The sequence below is a fragment of the Pantherophis guttatus genome, chromosome 7 (genome assembly GCF_059756535.1).
Source record: "Pantherophis guttatus breed Tessera chromosome 7, ASM5975653v1, whole genome shotgun sequence".
NCBI classification, from domain to species: domain Eukaryota; kingdom Metazoa; phylum Chordata; class Lepidosauria; order Squamata; family Colubridae; genus Pantherophis; species Pantherophis guttatus.
Genome location: NC_142069.1, coordinates 40,771,603 through 40,796,555, shown reverse-complemented (window position 1 = coordinate 40,796,555; position 24,953 = coordinate 40,771,603). Strand labels below are relative to the sequence as shown.

At 40.8% G+C, this 24,953-nt stretch overlaps 1 protein-coding gene across 1 annotated transcript in view; it reads left to right on the top strand.

Moving 5' to 3' along the window:
- Positions 1-594: 594 nt before the first annotated feature.
- The window catches only part of ALX1 (ALX homeobox 1), a 36,595-nt gene continuing 12,236 nt past the window's right edge, over positions 595-24,953 (top strand). Inside the window, exons 1-2 of the mRNA XM_034402883.3 lie at positions 595-3,385; positions 8,675-8,979. Coding sequence (XP_034258774.1) covers positions 3,163-3,385; positions 8,675-8,979 — 528 coding nt within the window. The 5' untranslated portion in view covers positions 595-3,162. The remainder of the gene's footprint in view (positions 3,386-8,674; positions 8,980-24,953) is intronic.

Genomic DNA, 24,953 nt, shown 5'->3' with positions numbered 1-24,953 from the left:
CTCCTGTGTCAAAATTTGTGATTCTTTCTCTCTACCTTGTGTATCGGGAGGCCACCAAGTCACCCCCGAACTTTGTCCCAAGATCGATAGAAACTGATTCTCAGTCGCAGCTATTTCTGATCGCAGCCAGGGTTTTATGCCCGAGACAAGCGGTTGCTTTTTGGGAAGAGCCCACAAAGCCAGCAAACAGTCCCCGATGGCGCATCCATTACTTTGTGGCGGAACTCTTTGAACTAATAATCCAACCCAACTTCTAGTCAGTTAGGATAGGCTGTTCCAAACGAGCACAGGATTTAGGACTGACCTTAAGGGGTTCTGACTGGCTCCTGCAAAAATCCGATTGGAATAGTTCGGAATTTGGTACCCAACTCTGCGAAACGCTTATCATGGATGTGTCGTTTAGAGGGGTCGTCAGGGACAGAAATGCTGGTATTGTTAAGGATTCTACAGTATATACAGAGGAGCATCACCTTTACTCAAAGCCCCGCCTGGACTGGGCAAATCGCGGCTAACGCAGAAGAAGCCAGAGGCAGATGGGTGACTGGTACTCAAGTTCGTCTAACAGGCACATTTCTCTCCAAACGAATCTGGTTCCCACCTCGCCTTTATTTATTCACCACCAACAACAGCAAGAATATCCCGAAGTGACTACAGTTGTGAGGGTTTGAAGACGCAGGTCCTTTCCTACTTCAGGCTTAGAAAAGAAAAAAAAAAAAAAGCGGTCTCCAATATTTAGCAAGAAGCGTCTGGAGCATCCGGAGTGCTGTAAAATGCCTAGCAAAATGCTCAGTGTTTTCGAAGCCGTGGGAGAACTGGCCTACTGAACAGCCTTACCTCTTTTCTCTCAAGGTCCCACTTCCCGGGGCAGGCACCCAGCAGCTGTTGCCGCCAGACTCGCCTTATAAAGAAAGGGAGGTTCTGATAAGGCAAAATAGCATCAGTGTTTTACGAGTTTGTTATTTCATGTAATAAAAAGCAAGCGACCCCACCCACCCACCCTTACTTTCAAAGGAGGAGCGGGAGACTTCACGACACACGCCCAAAAGTTTCTCTTATCCCTGGAGTTGCAAAGTTCACAGTCAAGGGAAAAATGCGGCGAGGAAGGGACAGATATCCTGCAATATCAACGCAAGAAATGTTTCGGGCCAAAGGCCGCACCAAAGCAAAACGTGTCTATACTGCACACCATTCCCACGATCCTGGGAAACGGAGGGGGGGAGGGAATATAAGAATATAAGAGATTGCCCGTGTAGGGGGACTGGAAAATCTGCTCGACCGCCGTGGGAGATGCAAGAAGGAATAAAAAGAAGAAATGGTTGTAGCAGCAGCATCCCCCCCCCTCTGTATTTTTCTGGAATGAAAGAATTAACAGCAGATAAAGGTTTAGAATGGAGGGTATTATTTTCTTAACAATAAACCAATTTTACTATGCTCGCCACACTTATGCACGAAGCAGGTTTGCTTAAAATAAACAGTATGAGACTTTTAGCGTCTTAAAGATTAAAGATGCGGGGTGGGGAGAGAGGAATAAAGGACTTTCCTAATTCCTAGGTTGCAATTCATGTTCAGCTCATTAGCTTTCAAGATGCTTTTCAATTAATCGCACAATTGTTATATCTATCATCATCATCATCATCACCACCACCACCACCATCATCCCATTTCCAAAAGGGTTCACAATGTACATAGGTCCTTTCTCTGCAATCCCTTGCCCCAGATCCACATAGACCCATCCTTCTGCATTCACTTGAAATATTAAGCCGCCTAATACTTTGATGGAAGGAGCAAGATATCAGACATCTCTCTAGGGTCTTTCGGCGGGTGGGATGCTCTCCTGGGAAATCGCCATCTCACGGTTTACTTGGCGATACCTGAGCCCTCCTCGAGTGCGGAGGGGCTTCTCCAGATCCCCAGAGCTCCCGCAGGCTGCCGAGTTTCTGCGGAGTCGAGTTCTTTGGCCTGCCAATCTATTTAAGTTAGGGCAAAGCTGCTCCTGACGGTAAAAAAAAGGTTGCTCGAAAATAAACGCAGGAACAAGGCTGCTGCACTTTGAAACCGGAGATGCTCTAGATTAGAATCCTACTCAGTCTTAAATTTGTTTCGGATCTTGGAGCCAGAGCCAGAAGTCACTAAGAGGACCGCTTACTTCCAGAGAATTTCAATCAGAATAGAGCTGCAAGGGACCTTGGAGGTCTTCTAGTCCAACCCCACACTCAAACAGAAGACCCTCTACCATTTCAGACAAGTGGCTTTCCAGTCTCTTCTTAAAAACTCCAGTAATGAAACACCCACAATTTCTGAAGGCCAGCTGTTCCACTGGTTAATTGTCCTCCCTGTTAGGAAATGTCTCCTTAATTCCAGGTTGCTTCTCTCCTTGATTAGCTTCCATCCATTGCTTCTTATCCTTCCCTCTGGTGCTTTGGAAAATAGGTTGACCCTCTCTTGTTTGTGGCAGCCCCTCAAATGCTGGACTACCTCTATGGGGTCACCCCTAGGCCTTTGACATTTCTAGCAGCAACAGCAGCTGTTTTCCACCGCCGGCCTGGCAGCGCTCTCATTTTTATTATTATTATTTATTATTATTATTATTATTTTTGCTGGCTTCCCCAAGGCATTTCCTTCGAAGGCGGCCAGAGAAGTTTCCCGGGCGATTTCGGAGTGGCGCTCTCTTGCCGCTTTGGAAACGCGGGCGCAAAGCTCAAGCGGCCGCCCCCCTCACGTTGCCGCCCCCAAGCTCATCGCTCCCTTTGTCTTCCTCCTCCGGTTTACCGGAGCCGAAGCGAAATCTTCAGGTCGACACGGCGTCGCTGGGGCAGGGGAGGCGGGGAGGGGGCAGGCCGGACTCCTCTGGGCTGGGAAGAAGCCGGCCCGAAATGTGAGTCGGTTGCGGTCGACGAGGGGCTCTTCCCAGCCGCTCCCCCTCCCCTTGGCCGGCGTCCCCTCCGCTGTGGGCCGAGGCTTGGAAGAGGGGAGGGGGGGGAAGGGGCCAAGAGGCTGGGTGGAGCCAGCGGAGGCTGCGCGCAGGGAGGGTTGCGCAAGGAGCCCCTGCTGCGCTTCAAGATATAAAAAGCGCCGTCGGGGCGCCTCCGTCGCGGCAGCCAGGGGAGCAGGTCGGCAGCCGGGCGGGCAGCAGCTGAGGCGAGGGCGGCTCCGTCGAGGATTATGGAATTCCTGAGCGACAAATTCGGCCTCAAGAGCCCCCCGGCGGCGGCGGGCAAAAGCGGCGAGTTCTACCTGGCCCCCGGAGCCCCTTTGGAGCACGTCATGGAAGCGCTGGACGGCGGCGAAGCCTTCTACGCCAAAGGCGGAGGCAAATGCGTGGGGCAGGCCGCCTACGCTGCTCACGGCCGGCTGGAGAGGACTTCCCCGGCTAGGGACGGCTCCGGTAAGTGAGGCAACGGGGGGGTGGAGGTGGGTGGGAAACGGGACGGTTGAGGATGGCTGTCACGGGCTCCTGTTTCCCGAAGAAAAGCCGCGCCAATGGAGCCCAGCTCGCCTTGGGGAAACGGGAAGCGATTGTGTGTGTGTGTGTATGTGTGATCTTTGTCAATTCTTCTCCCTCCCCTAAGTACACAAACAGTCGGGCTCCGGGCAGCAAATTTAACTTCTGATTTACACACTGGGGTTTGCCTTAACGTCCCTGAACCGGAAATTATCGGGAGAGTTGAGAGAGCACAGCAGGCCAGGCAAAAATACGGCTGGCTAGTTTCAGGGTTGATGCTGTCATTGGCACTTTGGGGGCTCGATCCACCTAAAAATTTCCCGACGTCTTTAGATTCCGGTTCGCTTTAGGAGCCGTAGGGAAGAAGATTGGGGGGGGGGGGAGGGAGGCGGATGTCTGACAGAGGCCTTTTGACAGATTCGCATTATTTATGGGCAACGGGGTGGGGGGGGGCAGAGAACCTCCAAAATTATTGAAATCAACAGGCGTGACTTCGGAGAAAAGAAAAGAAAAATATTTACGACTGGCTGCTATAATTGTGAATTAAAGAAAATCCGCGCGCTTTCAAAATCGAGAAAATATATCGCGTATTTCTTCTCCGTCTGCCGTTTCATTTTAAAGTAGTTGACAATTTCTGATCCATGCTTGCAGTTACATCCCTGGCACACTGGTTCCACATACGCATACATACACACGCACACGGTCTTCCCTCAGGCTGAGCTTGGTCTGGAAAGCGCCCGGGAATATTTGAACTCCTCGACTGTTTCCAGACGCTCTTTCTTTAGGATCCTCTGGGAGGAACGTACTTTAGGAAATCCTCGGAAAACGTGGAGGCTGCTTTAAATTAAACATACACACACTCACGTACCTTGGTCCAGACGGTCCGAATTCTGCCCTCTTGGTTTTCTGGATTCATCTACTCGCCGGTCTTACACGGAGGAAAGAAACAACCGCTTTTATTTTGTAAACCTCAACATCGCATCTTCCTTTTTCTTAGCAAAACGAAAGTGAATCCGCAAAGGCTCCGCAGGCAGAGTCCGGGATGCTAAACTTAACGTTATTGACCGGGCGAGGGCGGGGTGCGAGGGAGGTGGGGGGGGGGGAAGGATGGCAGAAAGCAGCAGTTGTTTGTGGGGGGCAGGGGGGGTTCAACCGACGCCCCGAAACTTCATTTTACTTTGGACACCGGTGCAGCAGCAACTTTTCATTTTCATCCTCTGTTTCAGCTAACCGCCAGGCCGCTGTGATCTGAATCAGCTCGATTTTTACGATTGAATATCTGAGTGGAGATCTCAGCCCATTATAAGAGCACAACATTTGTATTTTTTTTTTAGATGGAGAGAGAATAAGACTACTCGATGGATAACTTATTAGGCAGAACGAAACAAAGCGACGACTGAAGGAGCGGGGAACTTAATTATGGTTTGGGGGAATATTGTTCTGCTGTGGAGTTTCTTTTTGCATATGGTCAACTGGCCAGTCGCTCTGAATCTATTTTCTGATAGCTTTCTTCCCCCCCTCCCTCCCTTTTAACTACCGGTAACATACAAAAGGCATCACTCGGACCAACTCTCCATTTACAGAGGCATCGGTCAACACGATTACATTGAATTATTATTTTTTCATTCATTTTTTTTAAAAAAATCTTTGCTGCTTCACAGATAGCTTCATCTCCATATTTCTCCTCTACTTACTTCCTTTAGCAAACAGTTTCTTTACATTTTATTTTGTGTGCTCCCTAAAATAAATTAAATGAAGGGGAAAATAAACGATTATGTAGTTAAGTAGTGGTCCTGCTACTTCCTTTCTCTCTCTCTTCCAAACCAGCAGCTGCCCTTTCCGTTAATTTTATGTTGCCCGGAAGCTCTGCGTAGCTTCTCCGCTCTGCCTAGTTGCTGGAGGTTGAAGAAACAGTCCAGCAAAATGAAATGTTGGAAACCAGAAACCGGCCAGGACTTAAAACTATCAAAAGGGTCAGACTGTTCTCTCTCTTTCACCCAGGAGCAGTAACGGTGGCAGAAGCAATTAGTAGTACAATAGTAATAGTAGTAGTAGCAAGCAGACTCTTGCAGAAATGAAGTCCTTGGTTTGCCATTAGATGCTCATACTTAGCAAGTGAAAAGTAAGAATTCAATGGGCTTCAACGGGCTCCTGAAGCAATTGTGCATTGCACTGAGGTTTTCGCGCGCCTGTTAACACTTTTTCAGCCTGGAAAGTCATTGGAAGTTGGTGACTGCGTGAACCATCTTGCCTTTGCGAAGCTTTGTTCTTACAATTTTTGTTTTCATTCAAAAAACTAGGTTACCACACAGACACACAGACACACACTTCACCACTTTTCCAGCAAGCCAGGTTGGCTTAAGAAGAAAATTTTAAATTCTTTTAATCAGTCTGTGATTTCTTAACTTTCGGACCAAAATTTATATATATTTTAAAATGTTTTTTAATATTCGTATTCTATGTTTTTTATCTTGGCTGTACACCGCCCTGAGTCCTCAGGGAGAAGGGCGGTATATAAATTGGAAATTAAATTAAATTAAATTAAATTAAATTCTAACTGATAAGGGTATGTTGGAATTACAGTTTGCTTCTGAGATTTATAGGGAACACATCTTCCACTAAATCCAACTATTTCACAGTAGCTTCAGTGTCATCCAAAACTCTGTAACAAAAACAGCAGCAAAACATCCCTTGCTCTTCCTAACTTGCAGATTTGCCTCCTAAACCTTTCCCTAAGCCTCTCCCACTTTCTCCTCTTATCTATCGCAGTCTGTAAATCTGACAAACCAAGTCAAGAAGAAATGCTTTGTTACCTAGTCCTTCAGTTTAAGTGGATTGGAGTTCTCTTTAGTCATGTAATTAGTGCAAAAACTCATCACTTAACAAAACAAACAGTCCGAGGTTGGCCTAAAACATCTAGTAACCCCCCCCCCCCAGCTTTCTGGGATTAGTTAGCATTTCTGTTCTTTAAATGCTACATTTATTTTCTCGTTTGCAATGTGTCCTTTGCCATATAATTCACAACAGAAAGATGACTTGCTCTCTAATTTTAGACTCAGCCAACTGGTTACAGTTTTGACTTTAAGGCACTGTATTTGTAATTTTTTTTTAAAAAAAGAGCATAGAATGAAAAATGCAACCTTTTTATAGCTGAACAGACACAAACATCAAATTGATAATTGATAATTTATTCTAAGCAAAGGAGTTTATAAAGACTTTGAATCTGTAGAATATTTCTTAGAAATGTTGCAATTAAAACAGCAAAGGGAGGTATTCAATGCATTATGGTGAGAGACATTTACATACCAAACAAGTGTCAAATAAAGTAAATATGTTCAATGATTATTATGTTTTGGTAAGTTTAATTTTGAATCATAGTATAATTTCCCTTATTATTAAAATTAAGGATTTATCCTTCCATTTGTAATGTTCCTAAGAAAAAAGTTCAAATGATTTCAAAAAGAATCACTTCTCAGCACACACTCACACATCCCCACATACATATGGAGAAACGCAGGGAATATCTAATGAATCTACCAATTTCATAAAAGTATTAATTAGTTTGCTATTTGTTAATGCCTAATATTTGGCCAGAATTCATACATGTTTAGTTATTGTTTGCATTCATAGAAGATGGCATCAAAGTTTTACCAGGAAAGGAACCAGAAAGTACATTGTTGGCAGAATTTAAATCATTATTTCTCATCTCACTTAAAAGTATTTAATTTTTTATATATAGTTTTATTTTATGTGTGTAGTTCTCTCTCTGTTTGTGTGTGAGTGTGTGTGAGAGAGAGACAAAAGAACAACTCCAATCCTAATTTATAAGTTAAATACATAGATATATTTGATGAGTAGAACTTTCCATTGAATTTGCTTGGAATCTCACCTAGAGGTAAGGGCACTAGTGCAAATTGTAAGCCATGCCTAGTTAAAATCATACCCAATGAGCAGACCAGTGTAGTGAAATTACTGGGAGTGACAGAGAACACTAAAAACAAATTCAAAATATCAAGTTAAATTCCTTTCATTTTAATGCTTACTGTTATGGGTAGATGGAATGATTTTTTTTCCTCCTAAACTTGTGATTCCATCCCAACATATAACATCAATTATCTTAGAAATATGGCATTTTTAACAGGGGGTGTGGAATAATGGGAATTTGTTCAGAAGCTAAGTGGGAGCGGGGGAATACTTTAAGCTTTATCTTGGACAGTGAGTGTTTCTGAGCAGATAAATAGTTCTTGTAGGACCAGGGCAAAATATAGGAAATAACCAGTTTGACTGAGTTATGATTTTAAAGAGCCCCCTCTCCAAGTTTGCACTAATAAAGAAACTAATTGGAAGCAAAGCCACTCAGCTAAGATTTAAGAACATTATTTTTTGGTGAAATATTTCCATTTCTTACTAACCTTGACTCAGTATGTTGCATTCTTTAACAAATCCTTGTAATACATGCACCCCTAATAATTTTCATGATTAAATAATTTGCAAAATAAAATAACTGGACATCATCCATCCAAAGGAAAGCATTTAAAAACTCTAATTGATTTTTCCTCAAATGGAACATGTTCAGATTGTTTCTCTGCATATTCTTTGTTTAGCAATAAGTTTCATTATCCCCAATTGATCCTACTCCTAAGTAAATTTGGTTATGATTATATTTGATAGTATTGCTTGTCTACCTGAAAATAAACTCTTTTGATTACGTTGTAAATGAAAAGTAGACATAGGCTTCGCAGTCTAGCTGACCCTTTAGAGATATTGAAGAGAATAAGGCTTGTTCTAAATGAATAGATTTAATACAAAGTTAACTCCCCATGAATACAACAAGATTTATTGCTAAGAAGCTATGTCTAGTACGGTGCCATATGTTTGTACTATTACATTGATCAGATTTTCCATTCTAAGTATGAATCAATTTATCTTTAGTAGAAAAAGAAATAGCACTGGTGGAAAAGTGCATCTTACTTTGAAAAAAAATCAGACTTAGATCTTGATGAGACTAAATTCAAAATCCACAATAATACCCTTATCTCATCCACTAATTTCTAGATACTCACATAAAAAGAAATCTGAGCATAACAAATCTCACCCATGAGTAGACCATGTACCTATAAACATTTCACACATTATTCTTACAAGCAATCTATGGTTTTTCACACATTTTTTAAAAAAATGATGCTAAATTTAATATGAATGCAGACCAACTTCATTTATTTTCTTCTGCAGTGAATTTTGGGATTACGAAAGTTGAGAGTCAACCACTGCACTCTGAGATGGGCAGACCGCTGGACACTTGCAGCAACCTCCGAATGTCTCCTGTGAAAGGGATTCCAGAGAAAAGAGAATTGGATGAACTTGGTGATAAGTGTGACAGCAATGTTTCCAGCAGTAAGAAGAGAAGACACCGGACCACTTTTACCAGTTTACAGCTGGAAGAACTGGAGAAAGTGTTCCAGAAGACACATTACCCCGATGTTTATGTCAGAGAGCAGTTGGCTCTGAGAACGGAACTCACTGAAGCTCGAGTTCAGGTAGGTGCCTCAGTTCCATCCAAAACAGAACAACATAATCTACTCAGTGTTTCTCAAACTTGGTAACTTTAAAACGTGTGGCTTCGTGCTCCCTGGGGAATTCTGAGAGTTGAAGTCCACAAATCTTAAAGTTGCCAAGTTTGAGAAACACTGAATTACTGAATGACTACAAGAAACAGTTGAAGCAGTAGGGTCCTGCAAAAACCAAACCAAAAGTTATAAATTATCAGTCAGACAAAATAAAATAGGTTATTTAGAACTGATGCTGGGCCTTTACTATTTGCTAGCAAGGCATGCCATCTAGTTAACACTGAGTAACTTCCCTAGCTGCTGTCCCCTTCCCTGCCCCCCCCCAGTTCTTCACTTCATGATCTCAAGAGTTTGTCTAAAGGTCTTGGTAAGGTAAAGCAAGATGGTTTTATATTCTATTCAATCAGAAATGGCAAAAGAACCTGTAGTACAGTGGACTAAAGCACTGTTATTAACATCTGCTGCTTGCAATTACTGCAAGTTCAGATCTCACCAGGCTCAAGGTTGACTCAGCCTTCCATCCTTTCAAAGGTAGGTGAAATGAGGACCCAGATTGTGGGGGCATTAAGCTGACTTTGTATAAATATACAAAAGTATGAAGGCTATTGCTTAAGGCATTGTAAACCGCCCTGAGTCTCCGGAGAAGGGCGGCATATAAATTAAAGCAAAAAAAAAAATAAAAAAAAATCATAGTGTCTTGCTTTAGGACATCTGATATCATACTAGATTATGGACTGAGGACTTTTGGGGTTCAACCGGAGCTGTGACAGCCTAAAGCCCCGCTGCTAACAGCAATCATGGAAAGATGAGAAAAAGTACGTTATGATATCACTCTCAAGGTTCCGACTAATGAACCCAACCAATTCAGCACTCCGAGACTTGCAGCTTTCTCAACGGACTGTTTTATTGAATACATCATTTCATCATGGATGAAAACAGTTCTTTGAGAAAGCTGCAAGTCTCGGAGTGCTGAATTGGTTGGGTTCATTAATCGGAATCTGGACAATCACAACTTGATCCTTGCTTTTTTTTCTGTGCTTGCATCTCTGCATTGTAAGTCATGTGGGTTGCATCATGATGTCACAACACACATTTTGTCGTATGCTCTGCTTTCCCTGGATCTCCCTGTCTGTGGCAGCAAATGGTTCTGTTGGACAGCTTTAACCATGCTTCATTAAGGTGCCTTTGTACCTCGGTTGCATGAGCTGCATTTTGGAGCTAAATTTTTGTTAATGAAGGACATAGAACAGAAGAAGCCATGTTTTCAATAAAAATAATTACATAGTCCCATTCCTATGTAATTTATTCACATTTGGGACTCTGGAAATATAAAGCGGATGTAAATATGGTAAAATTATTTTAACGTAATGATTAAGGAATGCCAAATTGTGCAGGTAGTTAAAGGAATATATCTGCATTCTGAAATTAGGACTAACCATCCTTCTGTTCAGGAAAATGATAACTTGCTTAAACAATAATAATAATAAATAATAATAAAATGACTCTAGTGAATTGATTCAATTCATTATAGAGAATTATTTTATTTTTTATTGTTGATTCTGAAATGTTTTTTAAAGAGAAGAATAAAGAAAGAACATGTTATATTGAACAATGTCAAGCATTTTAGCCCCTGGCATACTCATAGCCAGGGCCGGATTTTCCTATAGGCTAACTAGGCTTCAGCCTAGGGCCTCAAGATCAAGAGGGGCCTACATTCAAATTGTTAACAAAATTAAAATTACACTTTCACTATAGGTGAAAGGGCCTCATAAGTGGAATAGCCTAGGGCCTCTTTTCATCTAAATCCGGCCCTGCTCATAGCACTTGAGATCTTTTGAATACCACTATCATCACCCAACTGGCTCCTCCCGAGCTGAGAAATCTTGGACTTTGGCCTTGAAGTTCACACGTGACTCTTCTACCATCTGGAAATCCACGAACTTTAGCTGGCTTTCTATTGAAGTGTGATGCCAAGATTTTATTGCATGCTCTATGAATCAATAGCATCATCAGTGACTGATTTTGAAAAGTACAGAGTTCTGGATCCTCCACTAAAAACACCGAAATTCTGTTTATAGGATCTGCTGCATTAAACTGTCAAGATTAATGTAGTAAATGGTCAAGTAACAATGTTCTGCTAATCAGTATTCTTGTGCTTCTTCAAATGCAAGTGTAAGCTCTCGGTTAAAGCTGTTTCAGATTATTGTATATATAATATCCTCCTCTTCATTATTACAAGCATGCTTTTTATGATGTGTTAAGCATATACTTAAACATATATATGGTGAACAGCAAATGTATGGCATGCTTGTATTTAGAAGTGCATATATCTCATATAGAACCACCAGATTTTCCTGAAAATAAGACCCTGTCTTATATTTTTTTGAACCCTAAGGCTTGGCCTTATTGCCATGCTCTCAAAAGCCCGATTGGGCTTATTATCAGGGGATGTCTTATTTTGGGGGAAACAGGGTACTAATGCATCTAGGAGCTCATATCCCTGCAAAGCTGGCAGTATCAGGTTGAATATTATATAGTTTGCAATATATTATATTAGTAATCTGTAGTTGGTAAAGGAGCTGCAATACTACTTAAAATTACTACATTCAGTTCCCATTCCTGGCAGCTATTCCCACTGAAATTAGTGGAGGCACGGTCATACTTGGGCCACTAGAAGCTTGGAAACTTCCTACATCTTGTGATGGCATAGAAGAAATTAGGGTGTGTTTTGGAATTATTTCATTATATAGATTCTGTCCCAAATAGAACTTTATTTTTCTTCAGTTGATATCTTCCAGATGTCAGACTACAATTATCATTGCCATCCACCAGACTAGGGGTTATGGGATTTATAATCTAATACATCTGAAAGGGTTGTTGCATTAGTTGAGGCTGCATTAATTCATATATTCGGTCAAATCATGTAGCACTTATGGGGTGCTAACAGAGACTTGTTGGATGTAGGTATTAATATAGGTAGTCCTCGACTTACAGCAGTTTGTTTAGTGACTGTTCAAAGTTACCACAGTGCCTTAAAAAGTAATTTATGACCGTATTTCACACTTACGACTATTGCAGCATCTTCATGGTCACACAATCAAAATTTAGATGCTTGGCAATTGACTCATATTTATGATGGCTGCAATGTCCTGAGGTCATGTGATCCCCTTTTGTGACTTTATGTTAAGCAAAGTCAAATTTTGAGCTCAGTTGTGGTCGTTATATTGCAATCCTAAATGAATTAAATATCTCTGAGACAAACTCATAAAAAATCCTGCTAAGTGAAGCAAATTCCATTGAATGCAATAGGTTTAAAATGGTAAAGTAGTTAGTACACTGGGAAATAGCTGATAATGGATATATCAACAAATCCAAAATTGTACCTTAAACTGTAGAGAATTCCTATAAAGAAATACGATACCTTGGATCCAGACTTAATCATGCTTTAAAAAAACTACTGAGTTTAATCCTTCCTGTTTCAATAAGGCTAACCAAAAGTTAACTTAAATCTGGAGTATTGGACTAATTGCACCAATCTAAATTAATCTATTCCAAATATGATTAAGACTATATATTCTGCTGTGATGGGTGAGGAATAGGTATTTGTCTTTTACAGAACGCCTCTTATTATTTATTTTATTTATTTATTTTTATCCTACCTTTATTATTTTTATAAATAATGCAAGGGAGTGAACATACACAACACTTCCACCCCCTCCTATTTCCCTACAACAACAATCCTGTGAGGTGGGTTGGGCTGTGAGAGGGTGACTGGCACAAAGTCACTCAGATGGCTTTTATTCCTTAGGTAGGTTTAAAATTCAGTCTTCTGGTTGTATAATTTAATACTGTTTTATTTAAGCAAGCTAAAACTAAACTTTTTAAAATCCAGAATATTTAGTAGTTACCTAACACCCAAAGTGTCCTTTTTCTCAAATTTTTTTTAAAAATAGTGTCAATAACAAATATTTTTGAAAGCTGTGTATCTAATTCAAAATTTGCTGGACACAATTTTCAGAATTACAGATTATGGTTTTGGTTTGGCATTTGAAGAAACTGCTGTACCGTTCATGCTAACATCATATCTTACTATTTGAAGGAATAGCAAGGTTTGGTCTAATTCAGCAGGCAGCTGCTTAGGTTTTGCTAAGGCTTCTCAAGTCATTATGGACAGATAAAAGAGTGGCAGAGCCAGAGAGAGAGGGAAGTTATGGCTTGTATATATTATATTCTCTCCTTGGAACAAAATTGCTGGTTTCATTTTTTTTCCTGAGAATGTTTATTCTACTCTTTGTGTACATAGAGATTTCCGTGCTATTGAAGTAAATGCCCTAGATTTTTGCATCTCTGATCAGTCTACTGAAAAAGGCCAATGTAAGAAAACGGGGATCATAATCCCACTGAGCGGCAACAGTATTCCATCATAATATTAAGCAATTTTCAAAGGCTTTACATCATTAGAGACCGGCATCTGGTTAGGCAGGGATAACAAGCAGCAGATTGTTGCTTCATTTTATATAGGCAATGGTTACTTTATCTTTGCCAAGAGTCGGTTTTGAGTAAATCGATGTAAACAGAAACATTTTGGGGGAGTGTCAGGGTTAAAAAATGTGGGTTTCTTCCCCTCATAAATTCCTTCCTAAAATTCAAGCAAATTGTTTGATTTAAAATAACCAAACGATTGGCTGAATATATGCAGTGCACATCTCATTTTGCCAGTATTTCATCAAGAAGTTTCATCCTGCTTACATGCAGAAAGAGCCTGCCTGAATCTAATTTATTGAAGTGAATTTCTTTTTCTGTTGCATGTCAGAAAAGTAACTGGCACCCAGCCTAAGGAGACGGTCAAGACATTTACAGCGACAGGGGCCTAAATATTAAATATTATGAGTTATTTGTTCTTAGTGCAGACACAAAGGAGAGGCAAAAAAATGTTTCCCAGAGCCTCCATACAGCACAACAACTTTCAACAATAACAAAAATAATTTTTTCCTGCAATTGATTATGCAGTTGGGTAAATTTTATTGACTAGTGGTTGCTATATATATGATCATAATATATTTATTAGCTGTGTTTCTCCTTTTGATGGTTTACAGGCACTTTTCAAAAATTGTTCTATTAAATTTGCAAGAGGGTCTGTGGAAAATTAATTCTCACACTGGTGTTTCAGCATGGCAGTCACCTTATTCAGTGAAAGTAATTTCAAGTGGTTTAATTGCTTCTTAATTGGCTAATCTTTAACTGCCCTGAAGGAGTGTTCTTGTTTCCAGCAGATTTGTTATTATGTAATGTTAACTATGAATGTGGTGGAATATTGGTAACGCTAGAATATATTCTGTCATTCAGTTGAAAAGGAACAAATATGAAATAAATTATTTGTGCAATTTGGCATGCTAACATGCATCGTACAACAATAACTTTGGAAGATCACATGCAGCTAGTAGCTTTCATGAAATTCCAGTCCTGTCATGACTTGGGTATAGCAGCTCCAATAAAGCAACTATTCCAGTTTATATTTCTTTGAGAACTGCAGATAAGCCTTTGTACTGATACTGGAGAACACAAAAGTAGCAAACCTTAAGAACATAAGTTCCATCTGCTTCATATCAGCTAGTTACAATATGCTTGACGTGGGGGAGTGGTTAGACTGCCTTTGGAAACTTCAGTTGGTTTAAAAAAATACTGTGCTTCTTTCATTTAGTGTAGCTGAATAACTGACTGGATCAGCAAGTTTTTAGAATCAGTATGGAAGAAGGGAAAAATTGGGATTGCTTAAAATATAGCAAAGACATTGTATTCTGTCCAATTTTTTTTGCCAATTGTTTTTCTTCAAGATGATTTTTTACTTAAGTTTCCTATTTTTGTTTCCCAGCTTTTCTCTATTTCTTTAGCTGTTGCTATTCTTACTAATATTGGGCTGTTTTTTTATTTTAAAAAGTAAAAACAAAACAAAACAGAATTATATGAAAATGGCCAAGGTGAGGATTGAATTGCAAAACACACCACCATTCTTTGGAAGCTAGTACCTAATTCCAGAAAGCTAACTAATTCAAACCAGAGACAAGAATTTGTCCAAGGTACTAAATAAAAGTAAGAGTAGGGATTATGTCCCAGATCCAAAATTGCAGTTTGTCCCCCAGCTCCAAAGAACATCAGAACACCCTTGTCACAGTAAAAAAAAAACAAAAAACCCCCCCTGGAAAATAGAGAAACACATATATTTAAAGATGCATAGAAAGATACCCCATATTAAAACCCATCAATCAAAACAAAGCCAATAAAAAGAAGGAAAGCAGCCTTCATTGTATACATGACCCCCAGGTAGAAACTGTAAACACGGTAAATGAAACTATAGAAAATGAACATCTCCGTGAAAGAAAATAAATAGACATGTCTTGGGCATGGACAAGAACTTCTCATTACCTTAAAACTTCCTCTAGTTTCTTTGGATGTTCTCTGCCATTGCCATTTTGTACCACAGCTTGCCATTATTGTTTATTTATTTATTTATTTTATTATATTTCTATACCGCCCTTCTCCTGAGGGACTCAGGGCGGTGTACAGCCAGGATAAAACATAGCATATAAAATTTCAAAACATTTAAAAAACAATTAAATAATTTTGGCCCGAATTTAAAACAACCCAATTAAAACCAAATTCGATTAAAAAACTGAGAGGATGGGATCAAGCCAGCCCAGCTAGATGGAACAAGTGTGTCTTCAGGGCCGGACGAAAAGTCCGGATGTCTGATATCATGCGTATCTCAAGGGGCAGGTCATTCCAGAGGGCAGGTGCTGCCACAGAGAAGGCTTTCCCCCTGGGGGTCGCCAGCCGGCACTGCCTGGCCGACGGCACCCTGAGGAGGCCCTCTCTGTGCGAGCGAACCGGTCGGTGGGAGGCTATTGGCGGCAGAAGGCGGTCTCACAAATATCCCAGCCCTAAGCCATGGAGCGCTTTAAAGATGGTCACCAACACCTTGAAGCGCACCCGGAAGACCACAGGAAGCCAGTGCAGCTCGCGCAGGAGAGGTGTTATATGTGAGCACCCCGTCGCTCCCATAATCCCCCGCGCGGCCGCATTCTGGACCAACTGCAGCCTCCGGGTGCACCCCAAGGGGAGCCCCATGTAGAGAGCATTGCAGTAGTCCAGGCGGGAAGTGAGTGGTGCTTGAATGACCGTGCGTAGGGAGTCCTGATCCAGAAAGGGACGCAACTGGCGTATCAGGCGAACCTGATAAAAAGCCCCCCTGGCCACGGCCGTCATGTGCTCTTCTAAAGACAGCCGTGCATCCAGAAGGATGCCTAAGTTGCGAGCCCTCTCTGTGGGGGCCAGTGATTTGCCCCCAATAGCAAGCAATGGCACCAGCTGGCTATATCGGGACACCGGAAGCCACAGCCACTCAGTCTTGGAAGGGTTGAGTCGGAGCCTGTTTCTCCCCATCCAGGCCCGCACGGCCTCCAGGCACTGGGACATCACTTTAAGGGCATTGTTGGGGTGGCCTGGGGTGGAGATGTACAGCTGAGTGTCATCAGCGTACTGATGGAACTCCACCCCAAAGCCACGGATGATCTTGCCCAGCGGCTTTACATAAATGTTGAACAGAAGGGGCGAGAGGACCGACCCTTGTGGCAGCCCACAAACAAGGCGCCTCGGGGTCGACTGCTGCCCCCCTGTCAACACGGATTGCGACCGGTCAGAGAGGTAGGAGGAGAACCACCGCAGAATGGTGCCCCCCACCCCCAGCCCCTTCAATCGGTGCAACATGATACCATGGTCGATGGTATCAAAAGCCACTGAGAGATCTAACAGGATAGAGGAACAACCCCTATCCTGAGCCCTCCAGAGATCATCCACCAACGCGACCAATGCTGTTTCCATGCTGTGCCCAGGCTGGAAACCGGACTGGAGCAGGTCTAGATAGACAGCTTCATCCAGGTACTGGGGAAGCTGCCGCGCCACCACACTCTCAACAACCTTCGCAACGAAGCGAAGGTTGGAGACTGGACGATAGTTAGCCAAAATAGCTGGATCCAGGGAGGGCTTCTTGAGGAGGGGCCTCACCACCGCTTCTTTCAAAGCGGCTGGCAGGACCCCCTCACTCAGAGAAGTGTTAACAATCCCCTGGAGCCAGCCTCGTGTAACCTCCCAGGAAGCCAGTACCAACCAGGAGGGGCACGAGTCCAATAAACATGTGGTCGCGTTCAGCCATCCCAGGATCCTGTCCACGTCCTCGGGAGCAACAGGATCAAACTCCTCCCAGATAACACTCTCAAGACCTGCCTCAGTCATCCCGTCCAGACTTACCCAGTCAGAGGCCAGGCCTTCCCGAATCTGAGCGATCTTGTCATACAGATACTGCACAAAGTCCTCAGCTCGACCCTGCAAGGGATCATCCCGCGCTTCCAGATGGAGGAGGGAGCGGGTCACCCTAAACAGGGCGGCTGCGCGATTATCTGATGACGCGATAAGAGCGACAAAATAGCTAGATTTCGCCGCTTTTATCACCACTAGGTAGGTCTTAATGTGAGACCTCACCAGTGTTCGGTCGGATTTGGAGCGGCTGGTCCTCCAACTACTCTCCAGGCATCTTTTCCGGTGCTTCATCTCCCTCAGCTCCTCGGAGAACCAAGGAGTTAGGTGAGTTCAGTGCCAGGTCAGAGGCCACAAAGGCACGACGCGGTCCAAAGCCCCGGCGGCCGCACTTTCCCAGGCGGCCACCAGGTCTTCAGCCGAGTCATGATGAGATTGCATCAGGGGTGGGCTGCTGGGGGTTCACATGGTTTCGGGAGAACCTCTAGCTAAGATTCTGTGAGGCTTGGAGAACCCCCAAATCCCACTCCTGGCCTGCCCCACCCACCCCTCTCCACCTCTCCCAGGAGTCCTCACGCAGCCCATTTTGGATGCAGGTAAGTGCAGGGCATGCAGGGAGGCTCAGGGAGGGCGAAAAACGGACCTACCAGACGTTCGGGAAATGGGCCCATTTCCAGCCTCCAGAGGGCCTCCAGAGGCTCGAGGAAAGCTTCCAGAGCCCAGGAAGAGCAAACCCCCTCCCACCATGGTGCAGGAGTCTGAGTAGGCCATGCCCACCATGGCCACACCCACCCAGCAACCGGGCAAAGAACCCCTTGCTAAAATTTTTGAAGCCCACCCCTGGATTGCATAAATAAAGAAGATAGTAGGATCAGGAATTTTTATCTGACAGCTTGCCAGTTTTCAATTACTATTGTGAGGGAGGGAGGGAGGGAGAGAGAGAGAGAGAGAGAGAGAGGGAGGGAGGGAGGGAGAAAGAAAGAAAGAGACTGATCAAAATTACTACTCTTAGTAATTCCAATGTTATATTTCATTCAGTGTTCACTTTAATATGAAATGTAAATTTCAAACACCTTTTATAGTTTACTCTGAAGGCAAAGAGGGGAGAGAGAGAGGGAGGAGGGAGGGAGGGAGGGAGGGAGAGAGAGGGGGGGAGATGGGACAAAACAACAACAACAACAAAAAACAAAACCACAGACGGGATTAAGTGGCTGTCATCTTGACTCCATCTGAGGTGTCTTGCTCTGCTCTCTTTCTTTGCATTTTCCTTTCAAGGGATATATAGAATCTTCTCCTGTGTAACTTCACTTCTGGCTGCCTTTTGGTACACATGGAGTTTTGCTGTAAAGTTTGGTTTTACAAATGCCTTTTACTTATGGAACTATATTTTAAATGCTATATTTCCAAGCACAATGTTTTGATTGTGTTAATGTTTTAGACCAGGAGCAGACAATGCAGGGCCTTCTTGACTTGCCTGACTTTATTATTATTATTTTTAAAATAATATTTAATTGTTTTAAAAATTGAAAGCTGGATAGTGTAAAATAGTCTCTGGCATCATCTTTATTTTCAAGACTGCTTCTGGAGCCCTAAACCAGTCCACAAATGTTCTTAAAGATGGTGGATGAAGACAGCCCTCAGATCTGTTTGGAAATATGTCTTCCTTTTACTTTTGGAGTCAGAAAGAGTGACAGGGAACAACTTCACTAGTTTGCCTCTGGTAAACAGATATTGCATAACATGCCACTTGTCCAAAAACATACTGTCCTTAGTGTAATCAGTGCTTCTCAAACTTGGCAATTTTAGGTTTTATGGACATCTTAAAAGAGTCACTTCGGAAAAATACTGGTTTAAATGGTAATTGATACTTTTGATTTTCATGAATGAAGGCAAATATACATGTCCCAGGATAATGTTGCAGGATCAATCTGGGTCAGTCATCGAGACCAGAGGTTTAGTCTTCTAAGCTTTCAGACTTGAGCTGGAGCCCATCCTCAGGGAATTTCTCTCTCTACCAGAATACGTACTTTGGGCTATTCTATTCACAGTATTTATGTGGTCCCTGGTTGGATGTGGCTTCTTATTGGTTAATTGGGATGCTGATGGCCAGCGATTAAGACATTAGTTTAGCTATTATTTCTTTGTGCTGCCAAGTCCTCATAAGTAATAATACTAAATAAATAAATACATGTGAAAATATTTACAGACCCCTCGCATCCTGGACATAAATTGTTTCAATTCCTACCCTCAAAATGACGCTATAGAGCACTACACACTAGAACAACTAGACACAAGAACAATTTTTTCCCGAACGCCATCACTCTGCTAAACAAATAATTCCCTCAACACTGTCAAACTATTTACTAAGTCTGCGCTACTATTAATCTTCTCATCGTTCCCATCACCCATCTCCTTCCACTTATGACTGTATGACATACAAGCAACAGCTTGTATCCTTACAGTTTATATTGATATTGTTTCCTGATTGCTTATTTGTACCCTATGACTATCATTCAGTGTTGTATCTTATGATTCTTGATGAACATATCTTTTCTTTATGTACACTGAGAGAATATGCACCAAGACAAATTCCTTGTGAGTCCAATCACACTTGGCCAATAAAAAAAATATTCTATTCTATTCTATTCTATTCTATTCTATTCTATTCTATTCTATTCTATTCTATTCTATTCTATTCTATTCTATTCAAATGCTATTAGAAAAATAGTGTCAATAGACTTGTTCGATGCAGCGTTTTCACAAACCTTCAATTTGTACAAAAAGCGGTATCTGTGAAATGCAACAAAGCAAAGTGCAATAAAACAAGAGATGCCTGCATTGCTGTGAGACCATTTTTAAAACATAAGTTCATGAAATTCATGGGATCGTAAGGTGATGATAAGTCTTTCAAATATCCTGTTGTATCAAGAATGCATGGTGGAAGAGAGATGCATCATATGCTATTCCAGATAATGACACTTGAATTGAGGTATGAAGTAGGGAATTGTCATCTTAGCATATGTCCACATTCTATCAAGCATTCAAGTAGATGATGTTTGTAATGGACACCCTTCCTGTCTGAGCTCCAGCCTGATTATTTGAAAAGGACTTATGAAATTATCCTGAGGGTGGCATGATATTAAACTAATAGCTGCCCGAAACCCAAAAGTCATTGGCGGTCAAAACTGTGTTAGTCTGTAAAAAGGAGTTTAATGGATTTGGGCCTGGACCATAGTTTAGCCATCCTTGTACTTTCTTATTCTGTCTTCATAAAAGGCGTCCATTAAGAAGTCCTTCCTCTGTCTGCCAGTAACATCTTTCACTGCATGTCTCAGGAACAGTGTATGATGGTATCTATCAAGATCAGAACATTGCTAGTTTCTAGGATTTCATTAAAATCCAAAACAGAGTAAAGAAGGGACAAAAGCAGTGGTGAAATGTAAAATTTGATACTACCGGTTCTGTGGGCGTGGCTTGGTGGGAGGTAATGTGACTGGATGGGCATGGCCAACTTTTTTTTTTACTTTTAAAAGTATTAAGAGGTTGTAGAAAAAATGCTTTTAAAAGTAAAACAAAAATAGCCTCTGATGATCGCGTGGCTCAGCTGGGCATGGGGAGGGGAGGGATTTTTGCTACCGGTTCTCTGAACCACCCGCCGCCATCGCTACCAGATCGGGCAATCCAGTCCGAACCGAGAGCATTTCACCCCTGGACAAAAGAATAATTTTTTATCTACAAAGTGCTGTAAATTTAAAGATGCTTATTAAATAATAAGTCAAGGAGTGACTTTTTGGCTATGTTTCTCCTCAGTGCTTTGAACCAAGGGCTGTATTTGGTTCAATGAATGAAATGAGAGAGATGTGTGTAGCAGTGCAAAGAAATAGGCAGGACCAGAAGAAAATATTTCTTTTAAACCAGATTGATTAAACATAGTTGATATGATTATACACCAATGAATTTAATACGATCCATTTGTCACATTAAGCATATTGAGTATTATGAATTACCATTTTTATTGCTTGTAATGAAAGCAATAGATAAGCAATCACACAGGAGTAAAACAATGCTTTATAATGACCAACATTTTTTAAAAAAGAGAAAGTATACACATATCAAACATTTAAGAAAACAGCCCCTATCTGATTATAATCCTTATTTCAGAACACTTGCAATCTTTCTCAAAGAGGGAGCATGTAACTTTCTTACTGAAATAGCAAACTGGACAATTTGATAAATGAAAAAGCAAAAATGTTGAGTTCCAACTGCTCTACTAAAATATTATCCCGTAACTATTCTGGTCTGAAAATTAGATTAAATAATGCAAAATATAACCAGAATTTTATTTATTTTTATTTTATTTATTAACTTTCTATGTCACCCATCTCACTAACACAACGGCTCTGAATAGCTTATCATATCATAAGCTATAATAAGCTATAAGCTATTTGACTTATCATATAATATAATAAGTCAAGAAGTGCTAAAAACAATTAAAACTAGGATTAAAAAGATTAAAAGTTAAAAACCAAGTTGGTGGGCAGCCTGGGGGTGAGAAACATCTCTACACCATTAGCCACTCCCAGTATAGCAGGCCCCTGTCAGGACACCAGGTCAGTGGCAGAACCAAGTTTTTAGGCTCTTCTAGAAGGCCAGGAGTATGGGGGTAGATCTCATCTCAGATGGCAGAATATTCCAGAAGGTGGGTGTCACAGCTGAAAAGCATCTTTTCTTACACCCCACCAGCGAAAATTCTTTGGCTAATGGAATCTGAAGTAGACTTTTTAACTGGAATGAGTGGGGTGGGTTAATTCCATCAGAATAAGGTGATTCTTTCGATTCCCATATAGGAGTTTTAAAGGTGATGACCGATACCTGAATTGGATCTGGAAACAAAGCGGCAGTCACTGGGGCTCACATAACAGCACTGTCACATGTGCCACCCAACGGGCTTCCAGAACTGTATAAATTATGATTTCACAAATACATGTTTCAGAGTATTTTAAAAAATAACTTTAGTCGATGATTGCTGAGGTCATTAACTGCAGTCCTAACACATGGGAAAATTACTTTATTTGTAAATGATTTTTATGGTCACCCAATTTGCGAATCAGTTAATTCCATTATGATTTTTAAAAGAGAAATATCATCTGCTTGAAAACAGTTGATTATTTCTATGTCTGTATTAAGTTAAAATTATAAAAATGAACCTACAAGTTGACTTTTACCTGTTAGTGATAGGGAAGAATCTACAGTTTGTGAAATTAATACATATCTGCCAATTCTCACTTTGGAATTGCCAGTTGCTTCATTGCCATTCTGTACAGGTAGTCCTTAACTTATGACCATTCATTTAAAAACTGTTCGAAGTTACAATGGTGTTGAAAAAAGTAACTTATAACTCACCCTCGAAGTTAGATTGTTGCATCATCCCCTGAAGTCACATGATTGCAATTTAAGCATTTGGCAATTGGCTTGTATTTATGATGTTTCAGCAACTTATGGTCATGTAATCAGAATTTGTAACCTTTTCAGATGGCTTCCAACAAGCAAAATCAGTAGGGGAAGCCAGATTCATTCAATGACCACATGATTCATTCAACAACCATGAAATTCACTTTAGCTAAATGGGCAGCATAAAAATTTACTCAATCAATCAATCAATAATTCACTTAATGATTGTGATAAAAATAGTCCTAAAACTGGGTCTGATCACTTCATTACTTGCTTAACAACTGCATTGCTTAGTGCCCTAAATTCTGGTTCCAATTGTACTTGGGTGTACCTGTAGCAAATTCATATTGCTCACATTGTGAAACACTTAGAGGGGCATTTTGCCCGTCTTGTCAATAAATGTCTATAAATCATTTATAGACTTGTCTCAAAGGTGCTTTTTCAAGAGGCAACTGGACTTTCTGGTTTTTCTTTGAAGACATTTTGCTTCTCATCCAAGAAGCATCTTTAACTCCAGTCTTCAAAGAAAAAGCAGACCTGGATGACTGAGAATCTCCACAGATATTTATAGACTTTTAAACTTATACCAAAGCTCTGGCTTTGAATAGCTTGTTATTAATTTCTTTTATTGGCAATACTCTTGAAAGTTTTCAGGTCTAATTTTATAAGAGGGGGGAAAATCCCCTGCTCACACAAGAACTAGAATTTTCTGACTTTATATTGTTAGTGAAAATATGTAAGCTAAGTTTTGATACAAAAAACCATGTGAAAAAACCCTGAATCAAAGTATATCCATTTTTAATCTTAATATTTTATGTCCTTTGAGGGAGATCCACCTGGTTCCAATTTCATCCCAATTCAGTTGTCACATTGCAATTTTTGCACTTCATTCAGCATTTTGTTTTTTGGCCAGAACAATTTGGCTCTCATTGTTGCTCTATCCACTGGCTGAAATATGGATTAAAAATCATTCCTAGCAGTCTTTAGGTGTATATAGAAAATACTAGTGATTCTTATACTGTATCAAGACTCTTCAAGGAGCATAATTATAGCTTGTACTTTCTGAAAAAAAATTGCTTCTTCCTTTTTTCCTATTTATACATTTTATATACAGTTTTAAATGCTGTATCTAATACAAGATATCATTTCATTTTTATTTCCTTTTAATGTGTTGGGACAACTGTACTCCATTTCCAGCCTAAAGGAATAGTAATGTTGACAGTATTTATATATGTAAATGACTGAACAAATACTGGAGTACACTATTCTGGTGCCAATTTAGAAATTTCTGGCAAAACCTATTTTCCTTTCAGTTTTATAAAACTGGAGCTATAATTTGTTAAGCATTTGCTGGAATAATAAGAGACTATTCCAATAAGCTTTTTTCCTATTAGACTATATGATTTTTAGATTAGAATTAACTACTGAAAATGCTTGAAATTCTGTTTGGAGTGGCTTATTAAAACTGAATTTATTCACCTCTCAGCATTTCTGCTTATTTTTCATAAGAAATCCCAAGACTGTTTTCCCAATATCATGTATGGATTCAAGTTTCCCTTATTTCCATTAATCATAATTTGGTAGTATTCATTCATTCATTTCTTTCTTTTTTCTTTTTAATCTACTGAAAGAGTATTCAACTCATGAAACTATTGGTAAAACTCAGTAGGACTTCCTTCAAGACTGAATATGATCTAAAGCTCCTAGAAATCACTGGAAGTGAGATATTTACTTCAACAATTGTGAGAGGCTATTATTACTTTATTTCCAAGGCATAAAGGATGGAAGTAAAACTACGGTTGCTCTTATGTTTGTATATTCATGTCCATGTTAAAATGGAAGCTACTTTTATGTGACTTTCATTCCTGGTATTTATTTGGACAAAATAAGAAAAACTCAATTTTAAATAATTTGAGTGGTGATCACCACAGCTACTGATACACATAAAGTCCTTTTCTGTGGGTGGCCCTGGGGCGCCCCCCCTCCCCCCCATTGCTGCTTATTCCATCCATTTGTATTCTCTGACTGGGCCAGGTAAGGGAAACAGAAATAGTATATTTCCAGTAGTTTCATTGGGGAAAAAAGAGCTACAAATCATTTGTACTAAGTTAATAAGGCTCACATTTCAAAGAAGAGTTTAAGAGGGAATAGAGTATCCTAAGTTTGATAATTGGAGTTAATTT